The 20,250-nt window shown below is 43.8% G+C and overlaps 1 protein-coding gene across 14 annotated transcripts in view; it reads left to right on the plus strand.

Annotated features, from left to right (window-relative positions):
* Positions 1–5,691: 5,691 nt before the first annotated feature.
* Positions 5,692–20,250, plus strand: part of MTSS1 (MTSS I-BAR domain containing 1) — a 126,894-nt gene continuing 112,335 nt past the window's right edge. For all 14 annotated transcript variants that reach the window (XM_074898442.1, XM_074898448.1, XM_074898445.1 and 11 more), the window contains exon 1: positions 5,692–6,475. In XM_074898442.1, coding sequence (XP_074754543.1) covers positions 6,404–6,475 — 72 coding nt within the window. In that variant the 5' untranslated portion in view covers positions 5,692–6,403. The remainder of the gene's footprint in view (positions 6,476–20,250) is intronic.

Here is a 20,250-nt window from a genome sequence, read left to right on the forward strand (position 1 = left end):
TGTGTCCTGAGGTGGTTCAACACACTGAGTTCTGTGCGTACCAATAAATACAGATCGCAGAGATTTCAGGAACAGTGACCTACGAAAAATTGTTACTTGATGGGATGTACGGAAGAACTCAGATTCATTTTATATCACATTTAAAGGGAGAAATGGCTGACAAAGGCTTGGGCTAACGTTTGTGCTGGAGATATAGCCCAACAGGCAACTTTGATATCTATGTGTAATTATACTGAAGTCAAAGTTGTTGTTGCTTTAAGGAAAAGAACATGAACTATTTGAAAAAGTGACACCTATTACAGGCTTTACTTCTTCAGAGCATTTAAGTATGTATGTAATTGCAAGTATAACCTGATTTTTTTTTTTTAAACTTACTGCTTGTCTACACAGGTGCACTCAGGAAATTTTATCCAAATTAATTTAGGGTGTGACTTAAAGATGCATCAGCTAAACAGCTTTCAAACATAAAAGCAAGGCCAGTTTTTGTGGAGTGAATGTGTCCATGCCAGAACCTGATATAAGGTATTGAAGCCAGTTTGAAAGAGAGTTCAGGTCAACGGTTCTGGATATTTAAACCTGTGTTGGCTGTAGGGGAGACACAAGAAGGTATCTACTGGGGAATGAGCATGGGAATGCTTATACAGGCTGCCCCTTCTTTGTGAAACACAAAAAGGCAGGGTCCTCATCTGGGCTAAAATAGTCTTTCTTTGTAGGCTTAGTTTTCCACCAAATCAGGTCCTTGTGTGACCCATCCATCCATCATATGGCTGCCTGAACTCCAGTGCAGTGACATGGGGTGGTGCAGGAAGGAGGCTTGCACAGGGTGAAGGTGACCACGTAACCTCAGCCATGGGAACACCCTTGGCCATTTATTGAATTTCATCATGAAAGTGTTAAGAGTTTGGAAGGAGGTAGTGGACCTGTGCACCTTTTCTGAAACTACCAGCCTGAGATGGCCAATCTGAGGGAGAACATTTCACATTCCCACTACTGAAAAATGTGGCCTATCTGTAAAGCCCTTGATATAACATGCAAACCCTGAATGATGCTCAGCTTTTGTGCCTTGTACACAAAGATAGCTGGGGGAAGGCCTTTTTTTTTCCTACTTGTGGGCAAGAGGGAAAGGGAAGACTAATTTAGTCCCTTAAAAATAAGCATCTCGTCCTCTATATGCTCTAAATGAATGACATCCTGTGTTGGACTTTGCTGAAAATGTTGTGGTTTTTTTTTCTTCTGAGAAAAGCTTACAGCTGAAAATGAGACTGCATTGATGTTTTGCTGCAGAGTTGTTGCCTGTAGGTAGGCTTTAGATGGAGCTGTTCTATGGAAATCAATCCTGGTAAAGCAATAGCAGCTGTTATTTTGCCAGCAAGCAGCAAGCAGAAACAATTGCAGAGGTACTCCCACTACAGCAATGCTACTTGGCAATTTGAAAACAATTTGGGACATAAAAATAACCCAAATAACGCTGGAGAACCACAACATTGTTATTTCTTATATTCTGAAACCAGAGACTGTAAATACCTGCTCCTGAAAAAAAGTGAATTCTCCTTCATCAGGTCCCCACCTTCAAGTACAACCAGTGAAGAATTAAGCCTCTTTAGATACAACACAGATTTTTCACCAGTGATAAGGAGGGCATCATTATTTAATATTTGTAATGATGTTGGCATGGCTGACTCACATGGATTCTGTTGGGTTTGCTCCATTTTTCATCAATTCCTTTTGTCATCTTTCTGGTTGTATGGCCTGCCACCTTACCTCTCCATCCAATTAGGCAATGTAGAGTGAACTCATCTGCTTTTACAGACAGAGCAGGATTGTACCTGGTGAGCACTCTGAGGAATGAAGGAAATCATGTCAAGGACTGCATCTCTTGGAAGCTCTTGGGCTCTATTTCTTCAGCCTACAAAGAAGAAAACACCATCATCCTTCAAAATATATTATTAGAAAGCCTGAAACAGGGACAGAATGCTGGTTCCATTAAAAAAAAAAAAAGTATACATTTGTTTTTCAAGTTTATTAATATATTCTTACGAAGGCTTGAGGATGAAAGATGTGGCAATATAATGGAGTAGTATAATATTAATTTGCATCAATTTCTTAGAGATAATTCAATTAAACAGTTCAGCCTTTAGCAACCTATTTTTTTAAAATCACATCTCTTTTTGAACTGTCAACCACTTGAAGGAACAGCCCTTGATTCTTTCTTGATTGTATGCTAGATGAGGCAATTTTTCCTTGGGGAATAACATTAGCTAAATTAGGAACACTGTAATTTAAAGGTGATTAAATACCTTTTGTGATTGTTGTTCTATGACTTCAATCTGATAACACTTAAGTGCACGTGTAATCTAGTCTTCCACGGGGCTACTCACATTCCTAAGAGGACTGAAATCTTTGTAAGATCAGGACCCTAAATAAGCACCACAGTTAAGTGTTTTACGGCACATTGACAGAGTATATGTTTGTTCTGATTGCAATGACATTTCACACTTATGCTTGATGCAAAAACACTCAGAATGCTTTTAAAAATTGAGATTTTCATTTTAAGGAAGGAAAAAGCAAGGCACAGGAATGTGAATGGGTAGATAGTGGTCAAAATGCAAGTCCACCAACAGACCTGGGAACATGCTGCGGACTCTTGACCCTCACGGATTTGTGCCCTGGTTCTCTCTTCTGTACTTTGTGCCTTAGTGCTCAGCATGGGAGGAGCAGCAGGAACAATCCAGGCCAGGCAAACTGACCAAATCATTGCTCAACCTGCCCACTTATCTCCAGAGAAATTCTTTCTTAACCATCAGCCTTCTTGCGGTTTCAGTGGAATAGGCTTCTTGTCAGCAGAGTACCCAACACGTTGAAGGATGTCAGAACATGGGCTACTATTGTGCTGTTGACAAATTTTAAGGTTGACATCTGTTGGGGGTTGCCAAGTAAGGTGCACTCAGCCAATCCACTGTCAAGAAGTGGTGCTGGCATTTGCTCATGCACCAGGATATTTTACAGAATGTCATCACTTGGTAATGAAATGTTCCCCGGTAACGATGGCTCACAAACACAGAAATAGCCTTTGCCCATAAAAAAGTTTTGCAAATAATGCTTGCAGGAAGCAATTTGCTAAGAATCAATCAAGCAGATCCCAGAAATTATGTGACAGATGGTAACCCGACATTACCGCAACATCACCAAACTACTTTTTACTCGCACTTTAAACAACCATTTGGACTCAGGTCTTTAAAGAAAAATGTTAACTCTCACTCTTCAGCTGGTTGAAGCTGAATTGCCATCCCGCAGAAAATTCTATCATTAAAACTCACTAAAAGGCAGAATAAAATTAATAGTCTGAAATTTCCTTCAATGTAAGAGAAAAAAAAAGTTTCAGTTATCAAGAACCTATTTTGATGGCTTTAGGTTATATGCGCTTGCTTTATTTTTGCTGCTATGAACAAGCAAAACTTTTAAAATATAACATTAACACAATCATTATTCTAAGTGATATATATAATGAAAATTTAACAAAATAGATTTTGAAATAAAAAATACTGGAAAGAACAAATATTTTTCTGTTTGCAATGCTTCATTTTGATTTTTTTGTCCTATGAAGTTTGTTGAAATCATCTTGTCTCCATTTTTCACGACCTAGCACCTTCTGACAGAAAAATATTCCACCTGAACAGTTTTGATAAGATCACTCTAGAATGGAACTGGGTACATCTGAGTAACGGTGGTTTAGCAAGTTACTCATCATAACCAGCAATGTGCACAGTTTCTCCTTTCAAATTTGCAAGGTAAAAACTAATTCTCTTACATTGTATGCTTAATTTATTTCTTGTAATTTATCAAGGCTTGAAACTCTTATTTAATTTTCTATTGTATACCTGCATGCTGTTCCATTGGTGCATGAAGACTTGTTGCTTGCTACGGAGCAGACAGCCTTGATTTATTAACTAAAGCATTAACGCAGTCCTTAAACAACAGCCTTTTCTTCATAGAAGCTTTTTTCTCCCTCTTGTCCCACATGCATGGTGCACTCTGTTAGCTTTACTCCTGTAAAGCCTTTTACATTGGAAATTCTCATTCCCAGAAAGGGGGTTAGCCAAAACACTAATTATGCTAAAACAAGGATCATCCCAGAAACGGAGCAGCTGAAGAAAGCAAAGTGGGCCACCAACTCTCCCTGTCGAATTGCTGGCTGTGACTCTGTCCGCGGGGGAACACTGTCACGCTGGTTATGTGACAGCACCTAAAGCTCTGCACGTGATGAGCAGGTGTTATTATCACAAGCGGCAGGGATGTTTCCTGGGCTATTCTTTGGGAGTGAGGGTCATACAGAGCCACAAAATGAATTGCTCGGTCAGACCTGGGCAGGGTGTTTCCTCCCCACAGTAAGTGGGGAAAAGCAAGAGGGAAATTGCTGCAGCAGCCTGTGCTGTCACGGTCTCACTGGAGGCAGGGCACCTGTCCAGCCTTTTCCTCCAGGGCTAAATTAACACAGAGAATGTAATCTGTCACGTGCACGTACCTAGATACTGGCTGAAATGAAGCAAAATATGCTGGTGCGCACAGTGGCTCTTCTCTGGCAGAGTTTGTAGGATAAATTTTAATAACTCAAATTTCTAAACTTCCCTCTCAGCCATGGTTGTGCATGTACCTGTGTGTGTATGTATATATGAAGACAGACACCCCTCTCCACTTCAAGGTCCAAGTCTTATTCTTCCATACTTGCATTTTCCTCGTTCTACATCTGGTTCTTACTAAATCGCGTAGCAATGCACCCTGTTTCCCCCGTGAGTGTGGCTCCCCTTGGGTTAGCAGCAACAAGCTCTTTAGACCTCAGGTCCTCAAAAACTGATGAGCAGAGCTGGATTTTAGAGCAACGAAGAGTCTCGGGGACCCTCAGGACATTCAGCGTATGCTGCTGTCCCTGCGCTACGCACACCCATCAGTGTTCGCAAGACGTGAGCCACAGTCTGTACGCATGTATAAATACATCATTTTGACCGCGATGTTTCGCAAAATTTGGCACAGTGAATGTGAAAACTGTATCATTTTTAAAAACCCCATGGTTTATATAAGTTACTCTAACACCCTTGAATATCATCTCGTGATATTTATGACCTCATGTTTGTGGGACAGGACGAATAAACAGCCCCACGTAATCTACGACTAAAGGTGCTGTCGGCCTTACTACGCCAGGGTTGCACCATCCGCCGCCTGCCGCTCGGCTGAGGACTTTCAGCTCAATGTTCTAAACGGGTGGGCTCAGGCAGATGTTTTTCACCAGGAACGGCCGAATGTTGGCAATTTCGGTGAATGTCACCAGAAAAGCAGTTTCTTCGCGGAGTGCCCCGGCTCCCGGCGGGATGACGGTCACAGCCCCGGCGCCCGGCGGGATCGCGATCCCGATCCCGATCCCGATCCCGACCCCGGTCCCGGTCCCGGTCCCGGCCCCGCCGCCCGCGCCCACCGGGGGAGGCTCCGCTCGCGCCGCGACAGCACGCGCCGCCGCCCGGGCGCGAACCCACCACCCCGGCGCCCAGCGGCCGGGCGGAGCCAATCAGCGGCCGCGCCGGTGACGCGCAGGGGCGGGGCGGGGCGTTCCGCGCGGGCGGGCGCGGCGCGGCGCGGCGCGGCGCGGCGCGGGGCGGGGCGGGGCGGGGCGGGGCGGGCTCCGCCGCCGGGGGAGCGGCGGTCGGTCGGTCTGTCGGTCGGTCGGGCAGAGCTTTTACTGGAGAGGGCAGGCAGCGCGTCGGGGCGTTAGGTGCAGCCTGGTGCGCTGGGGCTGGCAGGGACCCCCTAGGCTGCGCCCTGAGGAGCGGCTTAACGCGCAATCCAAGCTCTTTTTATAGAGCTATAGATATATTTTTTTTTTCCTGTTTTTTTTCGGGGGTGTGTGCGTTTGCATCTGCCCGGTGCCGCGGAGCTGGCGGGCTGCGGGCTGCCGCTGCCCTGAGCGCGCCGCCGTGCCGGGAGGCGCGGGGGGCCGGGGCGGCCGCTCGGGGCCGCCGCCGCCGGGCTCGGGCCGTTATGCGCGGAGATGGATTCGGTGGCCGCCCGCGCGTGGGAGGGTAGTGCCCGCTCGGCTCCGAGTCCCCCGGCGCTCCTGAGCGGGGCGGGGAGCCGCCTGTAGCAGAGCCGCCAGTACCACTGGATTTTATTTTTCCCCCCCTTGGTAAATCTTTAGAGGTGTAGGCAGATAGGGGTTCAGGTGTATTGTTTTTATTTCTCTTTCCTTCTTGCCTACATCGGCTTATTTGCCCGCCCCCACCCCTTTTTTTTTTCTGTTTTTTTTTTTTTTTTTTTTTTTCGCGTGAGGTGGGACACCGGGGTGTCTAATTTATCTTTAGCTCAGTAGTGAAATTGCAGCAGTTTCTGCCTCCTCCAGTGTGCTCGAGCGAGGAAAATGGAGGCTGTGATAGAGAAGGAATGTAGTGCGCTCGGAGGGCTCTTCCAGACCATCATAAGCGACATGAAGGTAAGAGACTGAAGGGGCGGGGGGGGCGGGGGGCAGGTGAGAGGAAACCTCTCCCCACCTGCCCCGTCGAAACTTTGCACCGTGAGCTGCAGCTGCATGGGGGCGGTGGCGGTGGAGCGACCTCCCAGCCCGCCCCGGCCCTGGGCTGCTGCCGGGGGCACCCTGCCCCAGCCCTGGGTGCCTGTCCCCGCCGGCGGAGGCAGCCTGGCGGGGGCTCCGTGTAAACGCTTCACCCCCGTGGTTTGGGGCTTGCGAGTTGCTTGCAGGACACCCCCTCTCCCTCCCTCCCTCCTTCCCTCTTTTCTCTGTCTCTCCTGCTCAAACATGCAGGCTATTACCTTGCACCAGGGGCAGCGTTTTCCAAACCTCTTTTTAATTTATTTTTTTTCTCCTCCTACACCTCTTCTTATTTTTTGTTCTATTTTGGTCTGTCAGATCTCCAGCAGAATAAATGCAGTGAGGCAGGAGTGTTGTATGGAGGAGATGGGCACGGTGCATGTCAGCCGTGGGGTGGGGCTGGAAAGGGCAGTGTAGGGATTTCTGTGCCATGCTGGTGGGCACGATAGAAAAAAAAAAAAATCAGCCTGGAGATGCTCAAAAGTTGATGTGTGCCTGGGTTAAAATTGCTGCTCAGTCGGTTATGTGGTGTTATTTTCATGCTGTGTATACTCATGGAGGTGGCATTTGCTTCTTTCTGGGGATGAATGCAAAGGTCTCAACTTGCCGGCTCTCTCCTCTCTACTAGCCACCAGGAATCTCAGGCTGCGCCGTCCCCTTCTGCCAGAGGGTTCCTTTGAGAGAGGCGCTCCCCATCTCTCCTTGGCAGCCAAGGGCACTTCTGCAGGGTTTTCTTTGCGCGAGTGGGTGCCTCACGCCTTTCTCTCGTGGAAATAAACAGCGTAGAAGGTGGCTGTGTTCTGCCAGTCATGCCTCCCCCGAACCCCGGGGCCTCCGGCGCAGGGCCATGCTGCAGAATACTGCAGTGTTCCCCCGGACAAGGACGGCTTGTCTCCCTCCCAGGGCCGGCTGCGAAGGATGCAGTTGTCGGAGATGTTGAGGGACGCGTCAGATAATGGGGGACCGCCGTAGTTTAAAGACAGCCACCCTGCCCGCTGTGCTTCTCCCAGCCAGGGGCACGCGATTTCTCTGGGTGTCTTATCGCTGATGAGCGGGGGGGCTGCGGGAGAAAGAGCCGCCAAGTAGTGCTGGGGGAGGATGGGGTCTGCCCTAGGAGGGAGCCTGGCAGGGGTGAAGGGCTTCTCGTGTATTTTGGGGAAGAGGTGGAGAAGCTGCACTGGAAGTTATTTTTTGGCAAGTGTTCATATGCACTTTCCTCTCGACAGATCTTAGGAGACGTTTAATTAAAAGCATGGCTTGTCAAGAGCAGGCAGATTGCGGAGAGGAGGGGGAGTGTGTGTGTATCTGTCAAGACAATGCTGCAGTCCTGGCCGTGGTGTTCCTCCTCAGCCCCCTCGGTTTTTTAGTAACAACCTCACTTTAAAATAAAACAACAAACCTCCCTAAAAGCAAGAAACAATCACAAATTGTGGAATCGTTTTAGTGGGCTGTGCAGGGAGCACGCAGGAGATGTTCTGTTCCAGATGAAGTGCGGTTTTGGGTTTCAGCACAGAGGGACACTGAGTATGTTTATTCTCTGCTTCTTTCCATAAGTGATGCATTGGATTTTTCTTGCTCTTAAGCAAATAGGCCTTTGCTGTGTGGATTTTTTTTTTCTTTTACACATTGTTACTTGCATGGGAATGCTGCTCATCAGAAACATGTTGACATGAGCTTATGGAGATGGGCACAGGTGTGAATATTTTTTTCTTAATCCTCCGTAGTAGTGGAACCTGTTTTGTGAACTGGTAATTTACTGGTGGGGGGGAAGGTTTGGGAGGAATCACAGCAGATCTTTAGCAGCATGGTGGTTGTTACAGTCTAAAAAAATCTTGTTATTTAGCATGAACAGAACAAATAATTTTTACCTGTAGTTCAGTTTGATGCAGCTAATGCCCTACTGCTGATGAGATGATGAGATGCACTAGGGTTCTTTGTGAATTGTGCACAAAGGATCGTGACAATTTCTAAGAAAAAGTAGCTATTTTTGACAGCTAACCAGAACCTTTCAACTAATCATACCTTTAGTAGTAAAATGAAAATTAGCATTTTAAGAGCTGTTTCACGTAGTCAGGTCTGCGTGGGCAGGCTTCTGGCAGAATCTTGAAGATGTTGCGTAGGGGTCTGCCCACACATACTCAAGTGCACTATCTGTGCCTATTTCTCATCACAGGCTGTGATCAAGGCCCCACGTGCCCTGCAGTGCTGAGGGATTTGCTGCAGCATCTGCATTGTTTTTTTAACTAAATAATTTGCAGATTCTTTTTATCATATGTATTGCTCTGTAGTAAACTTCGTTGTAAAGATGGTAGGGTTAATCAACAGTGTATTAAAATTACTCTGAAGTCTTGCCAGTGGATGCAGATGGGTGCTGCAGCCGAGGTGATGAAGATACGGTACGCGTGGACTGATTTTTCTCTTTGTTCGCAGTAACACAGGACTGGCTCAGGTGTACCTGTTGTTAATTTTGAGCTCTCCTTGATCTTGACAAGGTTACAGAAACTGGAATTATAATCCTGAATAATGTGATTGTTTCCATTTACCTCTGTGCTGTGTTAACTTTGAAACTTAATGAGGGCAATATATGCTGGTATGACTAATCCATCACATTTTTTGATAGCAAGAGTCTCTTGCTGGCTGAGGTCTCTTGAACTGCCTTTAATATTTTCTCCAGAAACTCCAGATTTCTCTCCATCCTCTACCAAAAATAATTTTGTGGTTAATACTCAACAAAACAAGTTCCAAAGCAATACAGCGTATGGCTAAGTGATTTAGAGAAATGATGTTATTGAGTTAAATGTAACAATGGTTAATAAACATCCCATTTATCCAGCACTTTAATGTACATCTGGAACTTCAGTCTCCTGACAAGGGAAGTCCATGTCTTTCATGCAAAACAAGGGTCCCATTTGTTGAGTAGTGTGTGGTGTACATGGTGACAGGGTTGTTTGTGGAAAGTCCACAATAGGAATTATACTTGACCATTGTGCTCTAGAATTGGACTTCGATGCTTTGAGATTTCAAGATCAGATTAAAGAATCATAAAGGTGTGGGAAAAGTCTTCCCATTCCATCCTTAAATTTTGGTCCATTGTCACAGCCCTGGTGTTTCCTATGATACGTTACTGAGTACGTGGCACTTCTGACTTGTTATACTCTAATGAAAGATCTTTTTCAAAGCAATCGAAGTTTATAAAAGCAAAAATAAAACGTGTTTGTCCCATTGGAGGAGTAGTTTTGTGCATTGCATGCAAACGCTGTGTGGTTTCTCTTTGAACATGGCATACTTTCTGTAGCTCCCAGTGGGAAGGGAGCATTTGATCTGAATGGTTTGTAACTCATTTCTGGCAATTGAGAAATGAGGTGCTGTAATGTGCTGTTAATTTCAATATTTCTTGTAGTGCAAAGCAAATCAGTGCAGATAATTTTTGGGAGGGCCTGCTGCGGATGGGCTTTGAAAGATCTTGTCTTCTCATGCAGAGCAGATTCTCTTTAATGCTGCTTTTCCTTCTGAGTCTTGATTTTGCGTTCCTTTTAATTGCCTTGTTCTCTGCTATCTTGAAGGAAAACAAGAAAACACTTCTGAAAATGTTGAAATTGGCAGTGTTTGTAGTTCATCACCTGCTTGATGCTGGTTCTTTTGTTTTTTGCATGTTCTTTATTTGTCTCAACTCTTTTGCCAGCATGTGTTTTGGCAGGGCAGGGGCTTGCTGTATGTATACGGCACCTGACGCCCTTGGGGTGGGCATGGGGGAAAGATAAGTAATGAGTGGCTGATTAACACAGGTTGTCTGTGACTTCATTTACAGCAAGTGGGAGGATTTACTAAATTCTTACGGATCTGGTGTGGATTTACCAATTGGTCTCATCTCACCACATGCAAGGGATGTACAGCTATGAGAGGGACTGCAGATGTCATTCTGTCAGTGAACAAAACCAAGGCTCCCAAAGGAGGAGAAATTTTAGAAAATTTTAGCAAATCTTTTGTTTTAAATATGTGCTTTATTTATAGTCATTTAGCTGAAAACCTAATGAAATCAACCTTTTGCTTTTGGCAGTAACCTCTACTTCAATACTATAAAGCAGGTGAACCCTTCCCTTTACTCCATTACTTCTGCCGGGACTCTTGAACAAGACAGTGGTGCATCTTTGCTTTCAGTCATGCAAAGCTCTTGGTCAAAGCAGAAGAGAAAGACATGAACGTATGGCCATGAGAAACATTTATGTTTTTACAGCGTCTTATCTCTTGTTAGGAAGTGACCGGTGAGAAGCAGCATTTTAATCTTGCTTTTTATGGAAGATGGAGGCGGGGGTGGCCGCATCAAGGATTAAGAGCTGTTTGTTAAGTAGGCCTGATTTGCTTGTGAAGGATGGCCTTGTTCTGTTCACACAAATAATATAAACGGAGTGGAAAAAAATATTTGATAGAAATTCTGAGACAATTACTATGGCAAGTACAGTTGCAGGTCTTCTTGCATTCATGTTAATCCAAGGGACTGCCCACATGTATTGGAGAATCTGAGCAAATTTGTTGTATCCTGATGTGTTGTAATACGACAGCTCTTCTGCAGCTGTGCTTTATTTGAAGCTTGGGATCTCTGTGGAGATTAGGAATGTTCAGCTCAATGATTTTTAAGGTCTAGTTTCAATCCAGCTGTTAAGGATGATAGCTATTGTAAGGAAAAACAAATGTGCAATGGACAGGTACAGGTTTGGACAGAAAATGATATCTCTGTCCTCCCTTTCCCACGTGTGCTGGCCCTTGCATTTCGGACTTTCGGGCAACTGATCTGTTCCAAACCTAGCAAATCAACATTTCTTCGCCTTCCCCAGAAAGTGTGAAATTAGTTCATTTCCGCTCCATGTATCTTTCCGATTTTTTTTTTTTTTTTCCCCCTTAAAGGTTTCACCACCAGGGCATTTTGGGTGTAGCTGGCTGCTCTGATTTCTTAATCCTGCTGCCTTCCAACAACTTGCTTGCCCAAATGGTTGTTTGCATACACTGAAATTCCTTGCCTTTTCTAAGCAGCTGCAGTATCTTTCTGCATCCCAGAGGGGGAGGGATTGATGTGCAACGAAGGCAGAAGGATGGTGCAGGAAGAGAGCCACTGTGTGCCTGCTTAAATACTGGGGTTCAAGCAACAGGGCATAGCTGGGAAGATACTTACAAGTAATTTAGTCTTTAGGGACGTGTTCTTTCTTGCTCCAAATATTCTTGTGTGAGTGTTAACAATTTATACAACTGCTGAGCATTCACTACCTAAGTGTCTACGAGGCTGGCTTATTCTGTGGCATACCCAGGGCAAGGATTTTTGATTTCTCTTAAGAGTACTCTTTTTAGATCTGGCAGAATGCCAAGAGCTGCATAGTAAGGTTTGAGAGGTTTTAAGTGTGGAAAGAGTTGTGCAGTGCTGCATGAAACACAATTGACTGAACAAATGTTGGAAGACAAGAAGTCTGTGTAATTACAGGCTCTGTGCTGGTTAATACCTAACAGGGTGATATCTGGGAGAGTTTGCTGCTTCCTTCCTTAGTTCTGAGTGTGCATGAACTGTACAAAATATTTGATATAAAATACCCTAAACCCAAAAATTTTGTTTGCTATGTAAAGTACAGAAGTTCCAACAGTTGCTGGAATATTCCTGTGAATATGTAAATAGCATCTTCTGCTTAACAGCCTGTGTGTTTTCACCTTCTGAAAAACATTTTTAAGGTTCATGGTCTACCCAGAGACAGTGTGGTCTTGAAGATAAGCAGAAAGCATTACTCGGCAGAGAGCGGAACAGGAACTGTATCTAAAAAGGATTTTTGGTCTAATTCAGCACAGGCAAAGATGGGTACAGAGAGGTTTGAGTTAGTACTATAAAGAGGCTACTCTAGAGAGTAGAGTAGCTTCTTTAGGCTCCATACAGAAATGCATTTCCCTCTTCAAGTGTATGATTTCAATTTCAAAATTCTGTCTACCTTGATAATGTAAGGTGCTGAGCACTGCCCTGTTTACTGGCATCTGTGCTGACCTTTAAGGATGTTGACTGACTTCTTCCTGCTGGGCTGTGAGATAGCTTGAATGCTGAAATATTTGGAAGGATTGGAGACAAAATGTCTGGTAGCTTTGTGGTTAAGACCATAGCAGCTTTCATCTTCAAAGTGCTCTGTGTCTGACTTAGCTCCAAAGAATGGCTCCCATTTTATAGAAAGGCAGGCTATGGCTGCAGGTTCAGTGACTTCTACTCCTTTCCCCTAGGACAAGAAGGAATTGAGTGCATGGAGAGCACGAAGTTAATGAGGGGATGATTTTTTAAGCTCCCAGTATAATACATGTTTCTGTCCACACATACACACCGCTTTGGTACTGCTTAAGATGTATTACTCTTCGCTCCCTGTGATAACCCAGTGTTTGCAGACAGAAGAGATGACATCTACAAATGACTGATCAACTCTCAACACCTTGAACTCCTCTTCCGTAACTGAAATTACAAGACATCTCAGTTTCTTCGTGGAGAAGTCTGAGTGGAGTGTCTTAGCCATAGGCTGGTAGATCATGAAGAATTTGGCCATCTGTCTTGAGGCTGCATGTGAGCTCTGTATTTTTCACTCTTCTGGTTAATAATCATAAATGTGTTTTAGTTCATTTTAATTCTAGGGTGCTCTCTGGAGTACAAACCTCACTTAACAAATCACCTTGGATATTTTTAAAAAGAACACTTGCAGGAATGAACTTGTGTTGGTGTGCACAATGCTAGCAATGAGTGTTTAACTAGAGACATTTGGTTTGTGGTACAGAAAGGTTCAGATTTGTTCCCACTTTTGTCTTTGACATAAACTGCCATGATGCTTCTCACCCAAGCATGAGAATTATTTTTTTTCCACAAGACACATATGTGCTTTGTATTGTCACTGAAGGCCTTTGTGTAGTGGCTTAATTTGGGATTTTTTTTGTTAATAAAGCTTTATTTGTGCTGAGATGCCTCCTAACAGAATCGACCATGAACAAACCTCATGGATTCTTATTGTCCATGAGCAAACCAAGTGCCTTACTTGGAGCTTGAAAGTGATTATTTGTCTTCTCATGAGTGAAATGAAGAGAAGGTAGCCTGTGACGAGTGTAGTTGCACTTTACTGTCTGGCAAGAGCCAAAGTTCATAAAGTGCTAAACTTTGCTGCCTGCCTGCTGCCTTTTTTCCAGTGAGGTACTTCTGTGCTCAACTTGGGTGCTTGTCAGTACTTTGGCAATAGATACTGCCACTTCTTGAGTCCTGGAAAGTGTTTTGACTGCTTGTGTGATGGAGATTGTGTTGAGTGAACGCTCAGAAATTAGGGTTTGTCCTTGCTTGGGAAGAAGTGCTGAGACCTCAGTGGTGTTGGTGGCATTGCTGACACTGACTTGAGGCTATTCTGTGTGGGCATTAACTTGAATGACTGTCTCCTGATATTTTAATTATCTTTGTTTTGATCTAGCTGAAATATTGTGGGTTTAGAAAATAGCTGCTGAGTATGCACAGTGGACACTTAACGATTGAGTGGATGAAGAGTGGTATTGATGAATCTCTGAGAAGAAATCTGCTATTCAGGCTTGCAAACTTGTTCAGACCTGCGGGGTAAAATGTGGAACTAAAAGCTTCCTCTGGACGACCACTTAATGTCCCACTTTTTTAATGTAGCATGGGATAAAAGGTCTAGTTGTCGGCTAGTTGTTCCCCCCTCCTTGTGAGTAACTTCCTGTGTTTAGAGAGGAAGAGAGACTGTATGTTTGTGTGATGTATTTTCTTACAGTAACTTTTGTTTAATTACCTGATCCTGAATTTAAGCCACACCATGGCTGCTTTAGAACTGAGTTTCTTCATCTTGCAAACTATGAAATGGGACTGTGCACAGTACAGATTTGACGTGGTCCCTATTGATGTAGCAAGGGTGCCCACAAGTTGGGTTGTAACCCAGGATGCCATGCAGCAACCAAAGAGTATAAGTTTTCACAGGTCCTTGCTGTACTACAAATTGAAGTCACAACCATGGGGCAGCTGGTACCCTCCACTAGGAATGTTTAAATATTGGTTAGTGCAGTGTAGGCTTTATTATAATACAAATTAAAGACTCTAGAGCTCTAACAACAAAATGGTACCAGATGTAGGTTCCCTCCCCCTTTAAATAGTTAGTGAGGTCTAATAAATACCTGTGTTCATGCTAAGAAGTGCTGCATTTCAGTGCTTCGGGAACTGGGTATTACTTAGAGTTCTTCCAGTGGTTTGGGAATGTAGAGATGACTGATACCTATGTGATTTTTTTTTTTTTTTTTTTTTTTTTTTTCCCCAGTGGGGTGATTGCCCTTTTCTGGACTTTTCTGCTTGGATTTTAGTCTTGACTTTCTCAAGGTACCATGCTATAACCTGTTTTTCTCAATGTCCTAATGCTTTGTTTAGACTAAAAACCAAACAGTTCTGAAAATACTAAATGAGTGGTTCTGTGATGCGTTGAATACCTAGTTGACAGTTTTTTTTAATAGCATATGAGATGTCTTCAGTAGTGTTTTGTTGCATAATTTGCAATGTTGTGATAATATATTGCCTTGTGAAAACAAAGCTTGTCATGCATATTTATACTGTGTGTGCTGAGGGGAAACTAATTTCTAACCCTACAGTTCCCTAAACAAGTGGCAGAAATAATGGTGGTAGATGTATGGATACAAGACTTTAGGTACCTCTGCTTTCTTTCCTGAAGGGTAGTTGCAGGTTAAATGACATCTTAATCTGATCTTTGATATGCTTTCACTTGCATGCTCTATAATCTTTCAAACTCTAGTGAAAGATGCCTCTGTCTGTGGAAGGGGTGTTGGGCTAGATTTAAAGGTCCCTTCCAACTCAAATCATTCTATGATTCTTTATATTTGAAATGAGGTAAATGAAAGCAAAGAAGTCTTGGAATAACTGTTGTATACACCTGTGTCCTCATAAAGAGTGAAGTCTTTCTCACCAGCAAAACTTATGTTTTGGTCTGTTGAAAGATTGAGACTTACTATGGTGAGTGATTGGGAAATGGATGCAGCTTAGAAAGGTTCATGAGACAGGCTCTTGAATTGTTTATTTTTCAACATAAAGAGGCAAAGCAGAATTTTTTGGATGGAGAGGAGCAGTTATGAACTTTGTGTAAGGTCATGTTCATTCTCTGCTCACCTGTGTGTTGCTGGAGCTTTTGTGGTTTATTAAAGGACAGGGCAGTCCTATTGATGAGTCATGGGCTTGGCTGAATCTGTGGGTTGCACAGACGAATGTGTTAGTGTTTGGTAGCGCTTTGTAAATCTTGCAGTTGTGGCTGGCCAAGTGCCTTTTTCCCCAGTTGACTACTGATTCTTTTAGAAAAGAGGAAAAACTTCCAGTGCCAGATGTTAGCAGGGAAGGGAAACTGATTGTCAACCATTGCATCTTCCCATATGTTGAGACATCTGTGGCTGCAACACTTTTTTTAGACTGTCATTGTTTTCCTCTACTCCTCCACTTTTTCCTGTTTTTGCCTGTTGAAGACCCCCTGGAAAAGTGATAATCTCTATGTACAAACCATACTTGCTTATCCAGGCCATTCTTTTTGTGTAACATCTGCGACTTTGTGTGGTGTCTAGCACAATAAAGTCTCTTTGCTATTTGGAGGTAGTGTAGTAAATGCCACAAATGAGACATTTATAATAATCTTTGTGATTCTGATATCTGATAAAACTATATAAAAATATTTTGTCTTCAGCATAATTTATTTTGGAGGGGTAGGAGGACACACGCAGGAGCAAAGTGACAATTTTTGTTCCAAAGAGATGTATGTCACTTGGATGTGTTACTAGGGTGTGAAGCTTGATAGGTGATATGTGTTTGGGACTCTGCTTTTTTAGCTGGTCATAGCTGAATGACTACACTGAAGTGGAGAAGTCCTAACTCCTGTAACCTGTGTAGTTTTTTTTTTCCCTTTTACTGAAGTCTGTAGATAGTCATTGTTCACTACTCTTCTGGAAGGCATACAGCTCTTGCTTTGATAACTGGTGAGACAAAATCAAGGCACTGCCCGCCTGGTCCCTTTCTCTCCTACCTCTTTAGCTGGAACAGCCAAAAATAGATTCTGAATTTGCTTTACTGTAGAGCAGCTGGCGCTCTCCTTCTCCCTGCCCCAAAGTTTGGATGGGTTATTGCTGTGAACAAGCTACCAAACTGTTTCTGCTGCCTTTGTACTCGGTGGCCCAGCAAAAGCTGATAATAGGGCTGGAAAGCCTTTCTGATAAATGAAAGCACTTAAAAGAATTCTGTCAAGGGTTTTTAGAAGATGTGAGGCATTTCATCTGTGGGAGTTGGGGTGCATGGAAATGAATTACTAAAGGAGGTGTCTTCTAATGGAAAAAGAAGAATCATAACTCCTTAGCAGGAGTGACAGAACAGTTTTAAACTGTCAAGACTGCTGATACTTAAGTTGTAATCTTAAATAAATACAACAATCTGGGTTCCTATTCTTGCTGTTAGATGTAATCAATAACAATTTCAGTAAATATGATTCTTTGCTGCAAGTTTACCCTTCCTTTATTGAGAAATCGCTGAGAATCATCTCTTCTCACTCCTACTGCAGGATTGCTGGCCTGAAAAGAAGCAGAAAACAAACTTGTAGAGCTGTGTTTGTGTAGGGTGGCTGGTTCGCACAAAAAAAATTCTTCATCCAAGGTTTAAATGCTCCTTCCAAAGCTGCCTGTTAGTGATCACTGCCTGCTGTTCCTGGTGTGGTGGGCTGACCTTGGCCAGGTGCCCACCCAGCCACACTCTTGATCTTCAGTGGGACAGGGGAGAAAATAAGATGAAGCAGCTCATGGGTTGAGGCAAAGACAAGGAAAGAGCCTACCAGTTCCTGTCATGAGCAAACCAGACTCAACTAGGGAAGATGAAATTTGCTGCCAATTAAAATAGATTTGAATGATGACAGACAAAAATTAAAACGTCTGCCCAAGTCCATGGGTCTGGATGTTGGATGGGATTTCATGGAATCCCCAGCAGCCCACGGGGAGGATCCATCCCCAGGAGCTGCAGCTAAGGACAATGCTGCCTGGATGGACAGTGGCGGCTCTGGGTGTAGATGTCTGGCACTTGCAGGTGCTTTGCCAGCTCAGCCTGGTGCCTTTCAAAAACTTGTTGTGGTGCCTGTCCCTGAGGGAAAGTTGTTTCATGTCCCTAATTGCAGACTGGCTACATCAGTGACAGGCACGAGGCACCATTTTGTTCTTCAGCCCTGAGGTGGAAAGGTGGTTCCCTGCCTGTGTTTGGTGCAGATTAGCTGGAGGGGGCCCTTGGATCAGGTGACTAATCACCTGTAAACTGTCTAATTGAGCAGTAGGTAGGATAATGGCGTGTTATGGCTCTACTGGCCTTGATGGGTGGGTGAGCAGTGCTGAGCAGCTTGAGGGGACTTGGCACCATGGAGCGCTGTACAGTAATGGTGAAACACCCATTTCACAGAAGACATGTCAAATTTCTTTGTCCGATGGTGAAGAAATAATTGGGCACGAAGTTGTTTGGGGCAGAATAGTCCCCAGATTAAACCATTAATGATTTTCAAGAAAACTATTCAAACAAACCTGCACCATAACTGATTTCTCTTTTAAGCCACGAGGAGTTAAAAAGAGGATTTGTGATCCAGAGTCCTGTAACAGCTCTTCTCCGAGTGGGGCTGGAGGTGGAGGAGGCCTGCTGCTTTCACAGATAATGCCAGGGCCTGAGTAACCCTGAAATTTAAAGGGGGGAAAATTGATTTTCTTTATCAGCTGGTTGAAATTGGAAACTGCGAAAGGAGAAGAGGAAGCTCTTGGAGAGCCAGCATTTAAAAATACTGTGTTATTACTCTTTGTAAGTGGCTTTTGGTTGCAAAAGCACTTCATAACCAAAGACGTTTAATTCCACCTGCTATTTCTTTGCATTTAAATTGCGAAAGTATGTATGTCAAATCAAGGATTAAGTTTTATGGCTCTCTTAGCATGTGGTTTCCGCTACTGTTAACATTTCTCTTGATGGCTGCTTTGACAAAAGCGAGAACTATTGCAAACACAGAGGTGAGACACGGAGTGGCGGAGTGGCGGCAGGACTGCCATGCTTAAGGTGGCATGTGAAGAGGGCTTTGAGAAGGAGCTGCTCCCCAGGGTACTGGAGCCTTGCAATACTTACAGCACTAGTCTGATTCCTATGTCATGTCTTTGGTTTGCCCCCACAAACATCCCTAAATGGCTTCCTTGTTTCCTAGGTTCTGGCGATGGGATAAAACTCCAGTTACTAGGTCCTGTGAAGTGGTAGGCATTGTGCATTTATGCTGTGGGTAGGAATCAAGGGGGCTTTGGTTCCAGTCAAAAAATGTGGTGCTGGAAGTCTTTTTTTGGAAAAGCTCAGAGGGATCACAGAATTTATGTGGCAAGACTTGAGTTGTGTTCCTGACAGAGCTTGTGGACAGAGCCGGGAAGAGTGAAAGCAATTCTACTGGAACACAGATAAACTCCTCTTAATTTGCAGCTGAGTTTATTAGAATTCAGGGTTGTAGAAAACAAATCAAGATATCATAAGCTGAGTAGATAATTCAGGAATTTGTCATTGGTGTAGTACAGCTGAAAGGTTTTCTTAACAATTAAAAAAAACCCACAAAAAGCCCCCCAACAAACCCCACCACCCAAGTTATTGATTCAGTGATATTTTTTTTAAAATGCTGCATTTTTCTACTGCTCCAAATGAGGTCAGGTGCTTTTGGCCAGTAGGAGTGCCCATGTGAAGAGATTGTGTTGTTTTCAACCAACCAAATACAGCAAACTATTTAAGTGAGCTCTTAAGAGTTTATTTAAGTAGGCTTGGCTTAAAGAGAACATTTTAAAAGACATAGAATAAATAGTCGTGGAATTGTGTGGTGACTATTCTAATTTTGCTTGCTTTGTGGCCAGCCTGGCCACAAAAAAAAAGGTGTTTTCTTCCTGAGCTGTGTTTTGATAGGAGTATCTTAAGCTTCCCTATGAAGCAGCTAAACACAAGGCTGGTGTCAATCTCCTGCATGCCATCAGGCACGTTTAGCTGGGTAATACACCACTGAGATGGAAACATAATCAGGCTGCTTTGGTATCCTCTGCTTGCCGGCTTCGTTTTGCTCCAGAATCCAGTAAAGCCTTAGGCCCTGCTGTTAATTGTCAGGGCTTTCAGGGCTCCTGGCATACACATGCATAATGCATATACGGCATGCAGACAAACATTGAGAGACGTTCAGAGTAGGGGATTTCAGTAAGACTAATAGGTTTAAGGAAATAGCATTTTTTTCCTCTTTCAAATAACTGTTGGGTTTCTTTCACTTTCTTAAATGTCTGACAGTTTCTGCTTAGTACAAAGCACTTTATATTCTAGGTCTTGCCACCCAAATAACTCCTATTTTCTCTTCTGCATTTCCCACTGGCTCTGTCATGTGTAGGTACAATGAGGGTTTATGAACACCTGTTTTATATTGGGGTTTTTTGATTTTTTTTTTCCTTAAGTAAAAAACCCAAAAGCCTTGCTGAAAAAATGTAGAGTACCAGTAGGCTCCCTAGTGGATGTCAGGGAGCTGCCTTGTCAGGGTGTACCATGGAGCTGGAATTTGGCTGTCAGCTTTTGGGAAAGGGGCCGTCTTTGCTCTGCACAAAAT

The sequence above is a fragment of the Athene noctua genome, chromosome 2 (genome assembly GCF_965140245.1).
Source record: "Athene noctua chromosome 2, bAthNoc1.hap1.1, whole genome shotgun sequence".
NCBI lineage: Eukaryota > Metazoa > Chordata > Aves > Strigiformes > Strigidae > Athene > Athene noctua.